Source organism: Balaenoptera borealis, assembly GCF_965194805.1.
Source record: "Balaenoptera borealis genome assembly, chromosome: 5".
NCBI classification, from domain to species: Eukaryota; Metazoa; Chordata; class Mammalia; order Artiodactyla; family Balaenopteridae; genus Balaenoptera; species Balaenoptera borealis.
In genome coordinates this window covers 120042869-120061277 of record NC_138862.1, presented here as the reverse complement: position 1 = coordinate 120061277, position 18409 = coordinate 120042869, and the positions used below count along the sequence as shown (strand labels likewise).

At 37.5% G+C, this 18409-nt stretch overlaps 1 protein-coding gene across 13 annotated transcripts in view; it reads right to left on the bottom strand.

The window, feature by feature from the left end:
• The window catches only part of LOC309629924 (phospholipid scramblase 4-like), a 69257-nt gene that overhangs the window by 41746 nt on the left and 9102 nt on the right, over positions 1-18409 (bottom strand). For 7 of the 13 annotated variants that reach the window (XR_014245291.1, XM_082394522.1, XM_082394526.1 and 4 more), the window contains exons 3-4: positions 16077-16166; positions 9763-9921 (exon numbers count right to left, since the gene is read on the bottom strand). Coding sequence is in view for 8 of the 13 variants with exons in the window: in XM_082394522.1 (XP_082250648.1) it covers positions 9763-9921; positions 16077-16166 (249 nt within the window). In the remaining 5 variants the exon portion in view is untranslated. Of the gene's footprint in view, positions 1-2289; positions 5064-9762; positions 9922-12862; positions 12947-15985; positions 16167-18409 lie in introns of those variants that run through there. The other 6 variants (XR_014245287.1, XR_014245288.1, XR_014245289.1 and 3 more) reach the window with 3 other exon arrangements.

The following is an 18409-nucleotide window of genomic DNA, read 5'->3' as shown; positions in this document are numbered from 1 at the left end:
TCTGTTTGTACATTGAAATTGTTTAACAATGCTTTCTATGTTCATATACTGTTTACCTTTTTCCATGGAGTCTCCTGGCAAAGAATAAAATATATTTATTTTAAAAAAAATTGTATGGTGTGCATACAATTTATTTATAGTTTTGCTATATTAACTGCTAAATGACAGAGATACAGACAGTGGCTTGAGCTTTATAGTATTCTTGTAGTTCCTTTGTACCACTTAGTATTTCAGTATTGTATTAGCTTCTTATGTCCTGTAAATGTGAATTAGAGGGAATAAGAAAAATCTTTCATTGGTATCGCTTTTAAATTCTGAACAAATTACACTGTGGCCCATAAAATGGTTCCAGAGCATTGTAAGCTGTTGTCTGTTGTACTGGGTTACTTTTTGGAAACTTGTGTGACAGCACGGTATTGAGAAGCATCACCCTCAAGCACATGTATGAAAAAGAGAGAGACACACTACACGTAATGTGAATCAGAATACTCTATTCTGTACAAGGTCCAGTAAAAGAAAAAGGAAGACCATGCTAATTCTAAACAGGAGTGAAAACGATATTAAAAATAAAAAAGAGAGAGAAATTGTGAACACGTGAGACCTAGAAGTGTAGTGTTAGGGATGTTATGGATGAGCTGCCCTTGTGCATGACCCCCTCCGCTCACTTCATGCATGGACCTATGGACAACACAATTGTCCTGGACACTTTTACATCCCCTTGAACAAAGGGAAGAGAATTGGAAATCCTGTGAAAGACTGTGGGTATAAAAGTAATACCTCACACCTGTCCACAGTGTCAGTGAACATTAATTAACTAATACTGGAGCCTCAGTTTTCTTATGTATAAAATAATACTCTCTGTAAAACAATATTTTACCTATTAAAGAATACTAAAGTTTCTTCTAGTTATAAATCCCATGGTTGTATAAATGCTCTCGAATTCTCCTTGCTGTACTCTGAAGGAAAGTCATCACATATTTTGAGAGGTAAAAGTTAAACTGAATTATGGATTCTCAACTTAGAACAAGTCTTCAACAAGTCTTCACAAAAACTAAAATTTGGAAAATATTGTTGGAAAACTAATCTAGAAAATGTGAGGCTTATTTACATAAATACACATGTAAATAATTATAGTTGTTATTTGAATTGAGAATCAAAAATCAAAAATATGTTACAAATATACACCAGTATTGTAGGAGAGCATCTATTTCCTCAGTGTGGAAAATGCTAGATTAGATATATCCAATATTTAGAATTAGTAAAACTTTACTTTCTCATTATTTTTCTAAGAAATTTATCTTCCACTTTGAGTACTTACACATCATCTGAAAGCCATAAAAATATTTATAGGTGAGAATCAAGGCTGTATTAATAATATAAATAAAATGGTAAAACATGCTTATTTAATCATAACAAAAATCCTAAAAAGAGGGAATTATTACCCTTACTTATCAAGGCTTACACAGGCTTCATCGAGGATTTTGTCCAAAAAGGACAGAGACAGGAAATCAAACCCTGGTCATATTTGGATCTCTGAAGCAAAAATGACATAATTTTATATATTTTTTATATCTGATAATATGACTGAATTTAATTATTTAGCACTTACTCATAACTCCCTAAGGATGGATGAAATCAAAACGCTATTAGAAGAGTGGTTTGGCTAATAATCCTCAAAATACCAACTCCCATGAAACTCTGAGGCATGGATATGAACTTAGCACTATTTCAATTAAAAAAAAAAACTAGATCAGTTCCAGATGTGGAGGTCTACGACCTGTACAGTAAAATAAGACAGTGCCAAAAACTAAGAAGGAAACAAAAATGACTACCATTAGTTAAATGGGCTGCACAGATGTGTTTTTTAAAGCCAGTGACACTGTGGTCTCATGGTGTCAGAAGCCTGGTGTCCCACCTGATCTGGAATACTATCTGCCTGATCATTTGGCAGAATTCCAAGTTTTGTTCCACAATTTGACCAAATGAGAAGCTCTACATTATTTTATATCCTGGGACACTATATAAATTAACAAAGAGTGATAAATCAATCCTTTATCTTAAGGAAGTGATTGCTTAAATAACACACATCCATATTTTCAGTAAGAAAAGAAAATGTAATAAAATAATTACTGGTTCAATTTTGTATTTCTGTTGCTCCCAGTTTTTTACCCTTCAAAACCTATTTCCTTCCCACATTCTTAAACAGTGTGTCATAAAAATACCACATATGATAAAACTGGAGAGTCAGAACCTAGATATGATTTTACAACAGAGGGAAGAATAAAGGAATCTGGTAAAAGTTGTCCTGCTTTTTACTTTATGCACTTAGAAAACTTAGAAAAACTTATTTACAAAATACAAGTTCCCTTTTGTTTTGATTGGCCTTCCCCTTCTTTAAATTATTTACTATTACTGTGCAACTAATACTTATTAAAAATTTGATATCACATAGCTTAAAATACTTCACAATTATACTTTATCATAAAAATGATTAGACCTCATTAAAAGTAATGGCATACACACACACACACAAATCAGAAGCAAGAAGAGATTTGTTTGCTTATTTTTTAGCAGAGCTTTCCCTGGAGGTTGGTGACATAAAGAAGAACACCCAAGAAATCCTCCTCCCTTAAATGAGTAGTAATCATATGGATTACCTGTCAGACAATATAAGAATGAGTAACTAGTTGTTTTGAAAAAAAAAAGAATTCTTGGCAAGAAGAATGCCATGGTTATAAAATAAAAGAACATATTCCTTTGGAATATTTGGCAACTTAATTAGAAATGTTACATGAATGTTAAACTTTCTAAGTATATGTACTTATTTTATTTGGTAAGATTTACCTTTTCAACTGTATAGTAAATGACATAGTAACAATTTCATACATCTTTCAAGTAATTACTATATATATGTATATGTATATAGACATAATATACACAGAGAGAAAAACTTACTAAATTTTCAAAATTCTTTCCTTAACAAACATTGAATTTTGTTCACTAAGACAACAGCTCTCAAGAGTCATCCCCAGCCCAGCAGGATCAGCATTATACTGGAAATACTTAGAAATGCAAAACCTCAGGTTGTTCCCTAAATGTACTGAATGAGGAACTCTGGAGATGGGCCCAGAAATCTGTACTTTAACAAACGCTCCAGGTGATTCTGATGTACAATTAAGTTTGAGAACCTCTGCTCTAAGAAATCCTTAGCTTAAGGGTTAGCTGTAGGGGATACATTTGTTCTATTTCTGTCGATCCAAAATCAAACTAGAAACAATACTTTAAAGTATTTTTTACAAAGGAACGCAATTAAATGCTTTCTAAAAAACTGAACTATGGCAGGTGTCATAGCAATCTCATATATCAAGTTAATAACAGACCTTCACTTTAAAAAGGAAAAGTTAGTAACATAATAATAGCTACTACTTCTGTAGTGCTTACTGTGTGCCAGGCATGGTCCTAAGCACTTTATATATAATAACATATTTAATCGTCAAATCAACTCATGTAGGTAAGTACTATTATTCTTCCTATCTTACACAGGGGAAAACTAGGGCATAGAGAGGTTAATATGACTCCCCCAAGCATGGATCTAAGAGGAAAGTGAGGCACGGAGTAACAAGTGGTAGAGCTGGGACGCTAACTCTAATTGGATATTTATTTCCATAGTCCTTATTTTAATCATAAGGAAATACTGCTGCTTATGATAAATTAAGTACCTAATTTTTATTTATAAACCATTTATTTCTTAAAAGTAGTGCATAGGTGTGAAAATACTCTTGCTAGATTGATGCATATGGAGTCTTTTGGCCCTAATCAGGCCAGTCCACATGTTGGGATCTGGTCAGCACTGTAGTTTGCTTGTTTGTATTTTAATTTGAGAGACATTAGACTGGGCTGCACTGTCAGTTCCCCTACCTTCCTTCACTCCCTGATGTCTTACACTTGCAGTAGAAGAGTTCTAGGTCAAGTGAACAACAGTCAAAACTGAATCATAAAAACAGAGGGTTACTAACACTCAATCAACTCCCGGACTTGAGTCAGTTTATAAATTCAAAAGTCCTTGAATAAAGAGGAGGCCGGGTCCCCTGGAGGAAGGACCCTGAGACATTACCAAAAATTTATACTATTAATATTTCCCTAAGCCTTGCCTATGGAACCTATGGCCTTTTACTAGGGTAACTGTGCATTGAAGAAAAGGAAATAATGGGTCCCTGAAACCGCCCTGTTGTTATTTCCCCAGTTCAGAACGCGTAACTGGAAGAAATACTCAGTAGCTGGCAGAATCCCTACACTGGTTCCCTGACCTGTGGAGTGAAGCCTATTATGGTGGAAAAGGCCAAGGAAAAGCCAATTAGAGTCACTTTTACCTAGCAAAATAGTAAACCAAAATCAATACTGTATACCTGGAGGTATCACAGAAATTAGTGCCATCATCAAGGACTTGAAAGATGCAAAGGTGGTGATTCCCACCACATACCCATTCAATTTGTCTATTTGGCCTGTGAAGAAGACAGAAGGATTTTGGAGAATGACAGCGGATTATCGTAAACTTGAACAGGTGGTGATTCCAATTGCAGTTGCTGTAGCAGATGTGGTTTCATTGCTCTGAGCAAATTAACACGTCCCCTGGTACCGGCTATGTAGCTATTGATATGGCAAATGCCTTTTTCTCCATCTCTGTCCCTAAGGTCCACCAGAAGTTGTTTGCTTTCAGCTGGCAACACCAGCAATGTACCTTCACTGTCCTACCTCACAGGCATATCAGCTCTCCAGTCCCATGTCATAATTTAGTTCACAGGGATCTTGATTACCTTTCTCTTCCACAAGATATCATACTGGTCCACTGTACTGATGACATTATGTTGAGTGGACCTAGTGAACAAGAAGCAGAAACTACTCTAGACTTATCTGTAAGATATTTGCATATCAGAAGGTAGAAAACAATCCAGCAAAAATTCAGGGGCCTTCTACCTCAGTGAAATTTCTAGCAGTTCCATGGTATAGGGCATGTTGAGGTATCTCTTCTTAGGTGAAGGATAACTTGGTGCATCTGGCCCCTCCTATGACCAAAAACAAAAAAAAAGAAAAAAAAAAGAGGCACAGTGTCTCATGGTACTCTTTGGATTTTGGAGGCAACATATTCTTCATTTGGGTGTGTTACTCCAGCTCTTTTACCAAGTATCCTGAATAGCTGATAGTTTTGAGTTGGGCCAGAACAAGAGAAGGCTCTGCAACAGGTCTGGTCTGCTATGTAAGCTGCTCTGCCATGTTACCCAGCAGATCCAATGGTGTTTAAAATGTCAGTAACATACAGAGATGCTGTTTGGAGTCTTTGACAGGCCCTTAGGATTTTGGAGCAAAATCCTGACATCCTCTGCAGAGAACTACTTTCCTTTTGAGAAATAGCTCTTGGCCTGCTATGGGGCTTAGCAGAGACCAAACTCTTAAGCACTGGCCACCAAATTACCACGGGACCTAAGCTACCAGTCATGAACTGAGTGTTATCTGACCCAGCAAGCCCTAAAGTTGGGTGTGCCCTGCAGCACTCCATCGTCAAATGGTATATATGTGATTGGGCCTGAGCAGGCCCAGAGGGCATAAATTACATGAAGAAATGGCCCAAATGTCCATGGTCCCCACTCCTGCCACATTGCCTTCTCTCTCTCTCTCTCTCTCTCTCAGAATGCACCTACCATCAGCTCACAGAGGAGGAGAAGACTCAGGCTTGATTTACAGATGGTTCCCCATGATATGCAGGCACCACCTGGACATGGACAGCTGCAACACTACAGCCCCTTTCTGGGACAGCCCTGAAGGACAGTGGTCAAGAAAATCCTCCCGGTTAGCAGAGCTTTGGGCAGGACACCTGGTTGTTCACTTTGCTTGCAAAGATAAAAAGCCAGATGCATGATACTGATTCATGGGCTACGGTCAATGGCTGGATGACCATTTGGCTGGATGGTTAGAGACTTGGAATGAACACGGTTGGAAAATTGGTGACAAGGAAATTTGAGGAAGAGGTATGTGGGTAGACTTCTCTGAATGGACAAAAAACATGCCGTTATTTGTGCCCCATGTGAATGCTCATCAAAGGGTGACCTTAGCAGAGGAGGATTTTAATAATCATGCAACTAGGATGCGACATTCTGCTCTACCAGCCAACTCCTTTCCCAGCCACACATCATTCCCCATTGGATTCATGAAAAAAGTGGCCATGGTGGGAGGGATAGAGGTCAACACGGGCTCAGCAACAAGAACTTCCCCTCCCCAAGGATGACTGGGCTATGTCCATGGCTGAGTAGCCAACTTACGAGCAGCAGAGACTAACACTGAGTCCCCGGTATGGTATCACTCCATGAGGTGATCAGCCAGCTATCTGGTGGTAGGTTGACTGCATTGGACTCTTACATCATGGAAGGGCAGCGTTTTGTTCTTATTGGAATAGACGCTTACTCTGATATGGATTTGCCTTCCTTGCATGCAAGGCTTCTGCCAAAACTACCATCTGTGGACTTACAGAATGCCTTATTCACCATAACATGATATTTCACACAGCATTGCTTCTGATTGAGGAACACACATTACAGCAAAAGAAGTGTGGCAATGGGCCTATGCTCATGGAATTCACTGGTGTTACCATGTTCCTCACCATCCTGAAGAAGCTGGATTGATATAATGGTGAAACAGCTTTTTGAAGATTTGGCTACAGTACCAAGTAAGTGGCAATGCCTTGCAAGGCTGGGGCAAGGTTCTCCAGGAGGCTACATATGCTCTGAATCAGCATCCAAAGTACAGTGCTGTTTCTTCGATAGCCAGTATTCATGAATCCAGGAATCTAGGGGTGGAAATGGGAGCAGCACCACTATCACATATAGTGACCCATTAGCAAAACTTATGTTTCCTGTTCCTGTGACCTTATGCTCTGCTGGCCTAGAAGCCTTAGTACCAGAGTGAGGAATGCTTACACTAGGAGGCAAAACAATGATTCCTTTATTCTGAAAGTGAAGACAGTCACCCTGGCACTTTGGACTCTTCATGCCTTTGAGTCAACAGGCAAAGAAGGGTGTAACTATACTGGATGAGGTGACTGATCCTGATTACCAAGGGGATATTGGACAGCTACTCAACAATGGAGGTAAGGAAGAATATTCTGGAATACAGGAGATCCTTTAGGGCATCTCTTGGTATTACTATGCCCTGTGTTAATGTCAATGGAAAACTACAATAACCCAATCCAGACAGGACTACTAATGTCCCATGACCTTTAGGAATGAAGGTTTGGGTAACTCCACCAGGTAGAAAACCACAACCAGCTGAAGTGCTGTCTGAAGGCAAAGGTAGTAAGTAGAGGGAGAAGGCAATTATAAATGCCAGCTATGACCATGTGACCTGTTACAGAATTGAGAATTACAACTGAGTATTCCTTACTTTGTTATATGTTGTATGTATAGCAAATATCTTTGTTTTCCTCTCCTATTCCCTTATCATGTAACATAAGATATATTGACTTATTAGTATTTATGTATTAATTTTATATCATAGTATTTAAGTTACTGGATATCAGGAGAAGAGTTAACATCACTCAAGGACTTTCTCTTCTAGGGAAGAGGTTAGTGTGTTTTCTTTTTTCTCTTTTTTAAATTAATTAATTAATTAAATTTTGGCTGCATTGGGTCTTCATTGTTGTGTGCGGGCTTTCTCCAGCTGTGGCGAGCGGGGGCTACTCTTTGCTGTGGTGCACAGGCTTCTCACTGCGGTGGCTTCTCCTGTTGCAGAGCACGGGCTCTAGGAGGGCGGGCTTCAGTAGTTGTGGCATGTGGGCTCAGTAGCTGTGGCTCGCGGGCTCTAGAGTGCAGGCTCAGTAGTTGTGGCGCACGGGCTTAGTTGCACCCATTGGCAAATGAGGATTAATAAAAAGTTTGACTGCACTGGCCTGTGCCAGAGGTAGGGAAAAAACTGTCCACTGAGAATTCATAATCAAGATTTGCACTTATTGTTTAGGGGTTCATATTTAAAACACATACAGAACTTGGGAAGCACCAAACTGACAGAATAACATAAAAAGTGGTCTTCAATTGGCTGCACCACTGGGACACCAGCAGAAGGAAAAGCAAACTGCTCATAGAGAGCGTAACCTCAGACAAGACCTCCTTGGAGACTCACAGGCTTCTAGAGGCAACATGCCACCATTTTACTCTATTTCTCTTCCTGTGTTAACACAGAAAGAAACCAAATATCACACAGAGATGAAAGAGGCACATGGCACGGTGGTTCAGGGTGTAGCCTCTGGAGCCACCTTCGATAGTGGCTTTCGGACATTTAGCTAACTGGATGACTTTGAACAAGATTCCTAACCTCAGTTTTCTCATCTTTAAAATGAGAATTATTATAGTACTTTATCTAACATATAAGAATTAAATGAATTACTATATGGAAAGTAGTTAGAACCAGAACCATGCCTAGAACATAGCAAGCACTAAAAAGGGCTAGCTGCTCTTATCATCATTAGCATCACTGTTGTTATAGGTAATCAGTTACATTATCCCACCTATTTCATCATTAGGATTTTTTTCCTCCATATTTACCCAGATGCATATCCATCTGGCCTGCAATTAAATTTTAAGGTAAACCTAACAACTATATATAGAAAAATTATGTGATTTCACATGACTGGTCTTTGTTGAGAAGCAGCAGAACTAAGAACCACAGGAAAATTTAATGGGCAACTATTAAGCTATCTAATTATATAATGCATTTAGAACTTACTATTTTTTTTAAAGCTACACTTATATATAGGTTTCCAGCATAAATCATTTGCCTTATAATGTGTTATGTTAGGGCACACATATTTTGGTTCCGTAGAATCCAGAAAATGTTACATGGATAGACGCTCTAAGATACACACAAGGCTGAGTAAACTGAATACAGCTTTAACCTCAAGAGTGGATGAGCCACAGTCATCCCAGCCCTAGCACCTCCCCCTGCTCTGCCACACACACCAGTGACAATGACCACCAGCCTATCAGGGGACTGGGCAAACAGGGTTAAGACAGCAGGCTGCCTCACCAAGTTTCTGTTGGAACTTTGAGACTCATGAGCTCAACAGCTCTTGTATCAGCTAAATTCTACCTGTTCTGCATCCTCTCTTCCAGGACTTTTCATGTTTTTCCCTTTCTTTCCAACTCCCTTCATTACAATTACATCTGAGGGAAGAGATTCCTCAGCACCCCATCTGCCTACTATGAACTCCTAATGAAATTTCAGCTTTGTCTCTAAAAAGTACGATTAACTGATACCTGTCTCATGATGTAGTTTTGAGAATCATATGACACACATGTACAAACTGATTAATTATTTTATATCAATAACTCTTGGTGAGCTTCATACTTTAATTATATATTCTTGCTTTACACTTGCTGAGGGATAGAGTACTATTCTGTTCATCTTTGAGTCTCCTTAAATACCTAGCAATGTCTTACAAACAACAGGACTTTTATTCATTCAGTCATTCATTTATTCAACATTCATTGAGCATTTCAGATGTACTAGACACTGCCCTTGGCTTCGGTGTAGGTTAATAAATAACTAAAATTTACTGACTGACCTTTTCAATTGAATCTTGTCACAAGTCATGTACCTAGTGAGTGGCGGAGTCAGGAGATGTCCTAGTTGTCACATTTATTCCCTTCCCAGCACCCTGTACTACTTCTCATGAGAAAGGATAACATTTTCAAGATAACTCAAAAGCGACAGACTTACCATGAGGAAGCAAGCTCCAGAAAAGATGGCTTTCTTCGTCACATCCAGGTCTAATGGGAAGGGAACTTCAAAGTGGTCAGCATCGCTCATTGCAGATAACACACCATTCCACTTCCAAGTAATACTGCCCACGTTGGATACACCATTGAGTGATTTGACCTAGAAAGACAAGAATGAGACTTTGTGATGATTGAAAAGTGTTAAAATACACGTTTTAATCTTCTAATTAGAAGCAGTTTATATTGAGATAGCATAAAAACAGTGCATGAAAAGGACATAGAAGTTATGTAATTTCAAATGAAGAAAGGGTTAAGGGTTAGGAAAGGTTAGGTACTATGCAACTAGTTAAGAGCTAAGCTGGACTACATCTTAAAATTATCAGGCCAATGCTCTTTCTTCATCCTTAAATGAAGCATTCGGGGGAACTTGTGTCAAGAGGTATGATGTGAACTAACTCCTAAATTCTTTTCAACATAGCAAAGGATTAGGACTGGGGATTGGGAGGAAATGTCCTCCAGTTCAGGAAGCCACATGAAAAAGCAAGGAGGTATGTATGGTGCTGTGCACTTCACACAATCCATGTAATCACACAAGCTTCTGTAGGCTAAATTCACTGTCTTCTTTAAGGTATCCTAGGACACCAAAAGGACTCTGCTTCTAAAAGGGGGACCCTGGCACTTGTTATAGGGTAAATATGCTAATGTCACTTGGTCATGGGAATAACACACTCTTTTCTCCCCACACTTCAGTTTATCCACATTTTCTTTTTGCTACAATGGCCTTTTTATCACATAAGCAATGCTTGATGATACGGTGAAATAAAATGGGAACTCGAAAAGTTTACTGGATGTACATGATGAACTTAGCTGGATTATAAGGCATTCAGAAAGGAATCTTTTAAAAAATCCAGGAAATATTTCTATGAATTTCTTTTGTCAAATTTGTTAGACCATAAGGAATTATTTGTAGCCACTGAAATAAAGGCAATGTTGGGTTTTTTTTTACTGAAAAAATGCTATAATATGACCTATTATGAGTTTCACCTGTACTAAAAAAATAGATTAGGTCAGGCTATTTCTCTCATAAGGTTTTTAATGAGTTATTACTCTTTTTACCTTTACCAACTGCTGAAATCATAAAAAAAGAGCTCACATTTTGGAAAAATACCATGCAATCCATTAGTAATATTTGAAAATGTTTTGATGTATAAATTAATATTATTTTATTTACATTAATACATTAATATTTAGTAAACGCTCATACTTAACATAATATGTCTTTTAAAAGTAATTCCGTGGGGTATTATTATATGTATTTTATGTATAAGAACACTGAGGCCCAAAGAGGTTAAGTAAACTGTACACATTTAAGTAGGTAACATACGTAGAATTCAAAATTCTGGTTGGTCGCTATTTAAAGCTGCTTTTCTTCTCCTTGCAGCAAACAATCTTCCTAGAGCTGCACAGGTTGTAGAAGACTAACAAACTGTAACGCAGAACATCTGCTTTCTAGTTCCAGCACTGCCACCTGCCGAACGTAACAGCATCATCAGGCACTTAAATCTTTCTGATACACTCTTTAATCTGTAGCAAGACATTGGGTTGTGATGGGTAAAGTTATCTAAAATCTCTTCTAATTCTAAAAGCATAAGTGTATGCTTAGCAACACCTTATCCAGGGATCCAAAGAGACATTTAGATAAACGTGACTACTGTTCTAGGTGATAGGTACATTTCTAATTCAGTAGACACAACTGATAGAATTGTGGTCACTGACTAAACAACTCTAATCTGTGCTTGACCCACCAATTACCACTGAAGAGCATGAACCCATAAGAAAAAGCCCTTTGTGATTTTTCTTAGGTGAAATAATTTGGTTTCCCCCTCCCCACCAATCTTCCATTCTGACTGGCAGAGCCAGCGGAAATCCCCTCCTCTGTAGTTTTGGAAGGAGCATAGCCATGCAATGAAGAGTTGGATCAGGAAGAAACAATGGATTAGACTTCCATTCTCTGACTTCTTGCCTGGGGCAGGGACAACAGAAGTTGGTGCATCTGAAAGGTCTCTTGCATTGTCATGACTTCTGGGTCCATACAGTCAATGACCCGAGGGCCTCAGTGTCTCAGCAGCATTCTGAATAAAGCTGGCTGCGACTGTCCTACAATGTAAGTTACAATGTAAACTATCTCTTCCAGGTTGTTTTTAGCATGGTATCTATAGTTAGTTTCAAAACCTGCTGTCCTTAAAAAACAAAATGAGAGAGCCATCTTAAATTAGTAGTGAAAATGGTCCTCAAGAAGTATTTGTGCAGCATTTCTTAGGGTATAAAGAAAAACAGCTTTTTAAAAATTTTATTTGAAACATACACAATTGATTCAAACATCAAAATATTTTATAACCCTTATAAGTATATAAGTCCTTTAGAATTTAAAACATTTATTTTAAGCTCAGGGCAAAATGGTTTAAAAATGTTTTTTTCACATAACAACAAAGATGGAAACCATATTGAATAAGACTGATTATGTTTTATATAATACCTGTATTCAGAAAACTTGACTTATAAAAATATTTTAATGAGATTATACTTTGCATCATGAAATAGTCAGCTTGTGAACTGCGGTAAGATGATCAATATCATTGCAACTTGCAAATAGAAAAAGGACCAAGAAGAGTTAAAAGCTTTATGCTGTAGCCCAACTAATGTGTAGAGTTGTTGCTTTAAGGGTCAGGAATGCTTTACTGATAAAGGACAGGCTTCATGTTGACTGTCCTCATTTCTCCTACTTCCAAAGCAAGGACCATGGACTGGAATTCAGTAAATCTAGATTCTGCTTTTCTCTTGCTAAGTCATTTAGTTTTTCTGTTCTTTTTTCCCCCTCATCTATAAAAGGTGAATGATGGGGGTAGAGAGAAGGACTAAGTGTAGGACCAAATAATATATAAGATCTGATGATTACCTGATTTACAAATAAATGAAATTATACAAAATAATTCCCTTAGTTTTTAAAGGACAATCTTTCCTCTTTGAACCACTAAAAATTGATTAATCTAAAGAAGAAAGTGGATATTAGATAATTCTGATTCAAATGTTGCTGATTCAAACCTGATTCAAATATTGCTGAACATTACTGGATTATACATACTCTCCAGAGGCTCAAAACGTTGAAGAACGTGTATGCTGTCCAACTATTGGGACAGAAAAAAGCGATTAGGAGAGAGAGAAATAATAGAATTAAAACAAGTTAGCATTAGAAAAGAAATTGAAGATAGATGTATTACAGCATATTAACTGATTTTTAAAGTATCTTCAATATGAATAGGATTAATTAAATATATATTTTTTCAAGTGAAATCAGCCTATCTGCACCTGATCAGATGGTTATTAGCAGAGCCGTCCAGATAGGAAAAACACTTTCCTCCAGTTCTACCGTAAAAGATTGAAACATTTATCTAAAATATCAGAAAATCACCTTCCTGCTACAGTAACCACATTGAGAAGAAGCTGTGTTGACATAGATTGCTCCTAGCTCAGTCTCCTCAGTCCATACTCACTGATACCTTTGACATGTCTTCCACAGACTGGACTTGTCAGGAAGTTCAGGACAGTTTAACATGGACCAGCCAAAGAGAAGCCAATTTTCTCAGTGGCTTTGGGAGAGTGAATCAGCTAGTGGACCTTATATAGGAATGTTCAATTTTATATCATTTCACAGGTACTTCTGGTAGAGTAACATAATGATTGCCATTCACTTGAGTTACTAAACACCAACATCTTCCCTTAGCGCACACTTTAATTAGGAAAAGGTTGGAGAGGGCAGGAAACACGACTAGGATTAGGGCACAAGAGAGGAAAGAGAGATTGGGAATACCATTAGATAAACTTTTTATCTTAATTTTACTTCCGAATTACTCCCAAGAGGGACATTTGACAGGCCCATTATCTATTACACTTGAGTCCTTCTAGCAAAAGGAAAGAAATCTCCTTGAGGACAGACTGATCATACCTTATACAATTTTACATCGTTTCTAATTTGTGAACACAGAACATTGACTGAAATGCCATATTTCCTTAAATATCTGTTGTATAAGTTAATGAACAAGTTAATGAATTTGGTGAATAACTTAATGAATAGGTTTTGAAGTGAATAAAATTGAAAGTGACTTAACTGAGCATGAATGTTTAGTCATGTCATTGATTACAGGAAGGTAGAGAGAACACAATCCATGCTTAATTCAAGACTTTTTCTTCTATGGAAACACAACCAGATGGGAGGGGGGGGGTCTGAACATGCCTTATAATTTTTCAAAAGTGGCCACTAAAATGGTTTATCATCCCTTTAAAAATATTCTAGGATCTTAAAATCTAGGATTAAAAGATAAAACATATTCAGACTTGGTAAAATGTCCACTGCTGGGCAAAATATCCTAAAGATATGAAGCTCTTCAATATGGAAGGAATTTACCCCATAACAAACTGTGGCTATTTAAGGAGTAGTTATTTGAGGAGGTAATGGAGTCCCTGACAAACTCAAGCCTCAGAAACCACATAATCCTGCTATGTTGGACAGAATTCCACTAACGGGTCCTGATAAGGCTCTACATATCCTCCATATGAGACCTCAGAAGTCTAGGGAAGATAGAGAAAAATGATTGGGTGTGTGCCTTCCATTCACACTCAAGGAAGCATTTTACCTAAACAGCATCAATACAGTTCTCATCAATTCAGTGGTTCCTATGTGCCAGGAATTATATTACACGTCAACAGTTCTCATAATGCCCAACAGGGTAGGGATAGTTAGTACTGATACTATTTTATAAATGAAGAAATTCAAGCACCAACAGGTTAAGAAATGTGTTCAAGATTGCAGAACTAGTAGGGGATAAAGTCAGAATTAAAAACCATATTGTCTGGCTTCAAAGCCTGTTTTATCTTTTGTTTATTTCTGGTTTTGTTTTTTCTTTAACTCAAACCATTTCTGAAAGGGAAAAGTGAACCCATCATATCTATCATTTAACCTCTGTCAGGGTAACAGAAAAAGTTAAACAACGTTTTTTTTAACTTAAATAAACAAATATAAAGTCGTACAATTTTAAAAAACAAGGGAAATGGTCTAGGAGACCCTAGGCTTGCAAGGACAAATTCCTGTATCATTGTGCAAGTATAAAAAAGATTTTCTAAAAGGCATTTACTATAAATATTCTATAAGCTTCTGATGTAATAAAGGGGTTTACTCTAGCAATTTAATGACTTTTATGTGTATTTTATAGTTATTTAACAAAGAGATAGTTTAATAAAATTTTTGCCTTCTGGAAATTCCAATTTCCTGATCCAACTGTATTGCATTTCACACATCATTTCTATAGTATCAATAGTTCATAATGCACAAGATTAATAATACATTGAATTGCAAAGAGGAACTTGTCAACCTCAAGGAATATTTTATTGACTACATTGGGAGACAAGTATTGAAGTAGAGTCTCTTGCTCACAGTGAACTTCAAAACCTCTTGTTTCCAAAACCAAAGGGGTCAAGATTACACAGGGGTTTCCAATAATAGCTTTATCTTAGGGTACAATTTTTGAATTTATACCATTTTGTTCACCAAATCTGCCTATCCCCCAAGTTTCTGACCAAGGTTTCAGGGTGGTTCTGTAATTTTTATATAGAAGGGATTTAGGGGATCACCACTTTGTGCGAGGGGCGTCTCAAGGACTTGGCTTGAAGCTACATGTGCTTGGTAGTCACCTCATTTTTCCTAAGGTATCAGGTATTTGTGGGGGCTGGAGTGGCTAATGAAATTATGGGTGGTGAGGGAAAGCAAGGGGCCAAGGCACTTGATGGTTTGGCCACTAAGTGTTCTGTTTCTTTCATGTCACCTTTCTTCATGTTCACTCTTACTTCCTGGTAAATGACACCCCAACTAGCACCTACCATAGCATTTTTCTATTCCTACTCCTATTTTTCTTATTTCCTTCAAGAAGACGTCTTGAATATCTTACAACTCAACCTGCATTCTTTACGAAATCCACACTCTTCCCACTAAAATATCCCTATCCTCCTTTACATTTCTGAAATTTGTACCACCACTTTTACAGTCTCAGAAACTAGACACCTGTCATCACTGACCCATCACCTTTATCCACTCTCTTCAGCTTTTTATTTCTTCTTGCTGGACCTCTAAGGTCATATTTCATAAGAAAACAATCTGGATTTGTGTGGAGTACCTGACCTAAGTATTCCAGACCAGACCAGAAGGGCAGTTTGGCATAGGAGCTGGCTCCACGTTGTTGGAGCAGACTGATTGGTGAAGGATACCTGCCAGGCTGGTACTGTATAGGATGGGTGCCACCAGCTGGCAAGCCTCCTGGGTAGCATGCAGGTGGAGGGACAGCTGGTCTGGGGGCCCTGCAGTCAAAAACAAATGAAAGAATTATATATGGTTAAAACTATAATACACTGAAACTTAGCATGAATTTTTATGTGGCGATTACACGGGTCACATGACAGGTTCTTAAAAATAACAAGAAGTTCCATTTTCCAAGCGAAGGGCTGTGTACCAAAAATGTAGTTGGAGGATTTCCAGATTATTAACTCATTTAATCTTCTTAAACCTTGTGAGATAATTATGCCCATTTCATAAGTGCAAAAACTAAGGTTAAGGAGATTAAGTAACTTGTTAGCCTCTCTATGCCTATCAAATAAAGCTGCTGCAGGGTTAGCACAGGGTCTGGCATAAAATTAGCACTATGCAAATTTCTATTTTTATATCCTCTATCATTATTGTTCAAGTTCACATAGATATTAAGTGGTAACACTGGGATTTGAAGTCACATTTTAACTTCAAAGTGATGATTTACAGACTATGCTGTACCGTCTCTGACTCAGTCACTTGTTTATACCCTCATCGTCTGGTTCTCACACAGCTCTCCTCCAACCAGGGATTAGCTAAATTTTAACTTTGTCAATATAAGAAAGATCACAGTCAAGGAAACCAGTTTTCCTTAAACAGACACAACGCTTAAGACAAGCACTCAAAATCATGAATTAGTATGAGGGTACCGCTAATGTACGACTTCAGATTTTGTTTTTCTTTTATTAAATGTCTCTAAAAAGCAGCAGTGATGCCATCTCCTTTCTGCTCTCCCCTCTCCCAGCCAGGATGGTATCCGTGCAGGCCTAGTAAGGAGCCTTGAACTCCTGCCAGCAATAACAAGGAACATTTTACCCCCTCCGTGTGAGAGGAAGCCTTGTCAAGAAGCAGGATCCCCGGACACTTACTGGAGAAGAATGGGTAACTCTCTACAAACATTTCATAAGGACTGCTTAAAATTTGAAGAATTACCAGCATTTAGACATGAGACTATCCATACTGCTGGGAAGTATCTATAGTTCTTAAAAAATAAGATCTGAATACTTTTATCTCGAAATTTGATTTACTTTCTTGGATCTAAAATAATTGGCTTATTTACGTAGGTAACTGGGCTCTGGTCGACTACAAAGGGGTACTTAATAAACTCTAAGTTATTCCTAACATTGCAGAGCCTTACCTGAAGCTCTGGGAGAGGGAGAACCACAGTTGCCTTTCTCTGACCTTCTAGGAAAGGCCAGAACAAAATGTAAAAGAAAGGCAGATCCACGACAAAAAACATCCTCTCCTCTCAATCCCAGCCAACAGAGATGTTTTTTAATTTTTATTTATTTTTGTAAATGGGGGCTTGTGGACAAGTTTTTTAATTTTTTTAAAAAAATTTTTAACAGAGATGTTTTTTAAAAAGTATCATAGTTGAAAAAATAAATGAAACAAGGATGAATATTTCATTCTCAGATTTTATTACAGATCTATTTTAGCTAAAAGTAAATAAAACAAACTCCAGGTTAGCAGGAGATTCTAGCTGAGATCTGACCTATAAAACTGGCTGAAGCCTTGATGACATTTGTGTTTTTTTACTAACTTTGAATATGCTCACCATTTTTTGTTTCAAGAAATTATTGATTGAAAATTACTAAATTAGTTTCACCGTCTACTCATGGATGTATAGGTTGGGAAACACGATGTTAGAACAGTGTTTCTCAAATTTAGCTGTTGATCAACAAGATAGAATGTTTTTCTTTTATAAGATCTGCCTTGGAGATTCTGATTAAATAGATGGCCAGAAATCTACATTTTTATATTATCAAATGAAATCCACACTATTTTGATGCACCTAGTATTAAACTACACTTTAAAAAACAATTAGAATTTTTTTCCTAAAACTTAAAATATAATCTGCCATTAAAAGTGAATGGCCATAGCAACATTATTCATAGTAGCCAAAAAGTGGAAAGAACCCAAATGTTCATGAAGTGATCAATGAAGAATCAAGGTATTTATGCAATGGAATACAATTCAACATAAAAAGGAATAATGTACAGACACATGCTGCAACATGGATAAACCTTGACAAAAATATGCTGAAAGAAGCAGGCATAAAAGGCCACCTGTGTTATGATTCCACCTATATGAAATATCCAGAATAGGCAAAACTATACAGATACAAGTAGATCATTGGTTGCCAGGGGAAGGACAAAATGTGGAGTGACTGTTAATGGGAGGTGATGAAAATGTTCTGGATTTAAACAGTGGTGATGGTTGTACAACCTTGTGAACA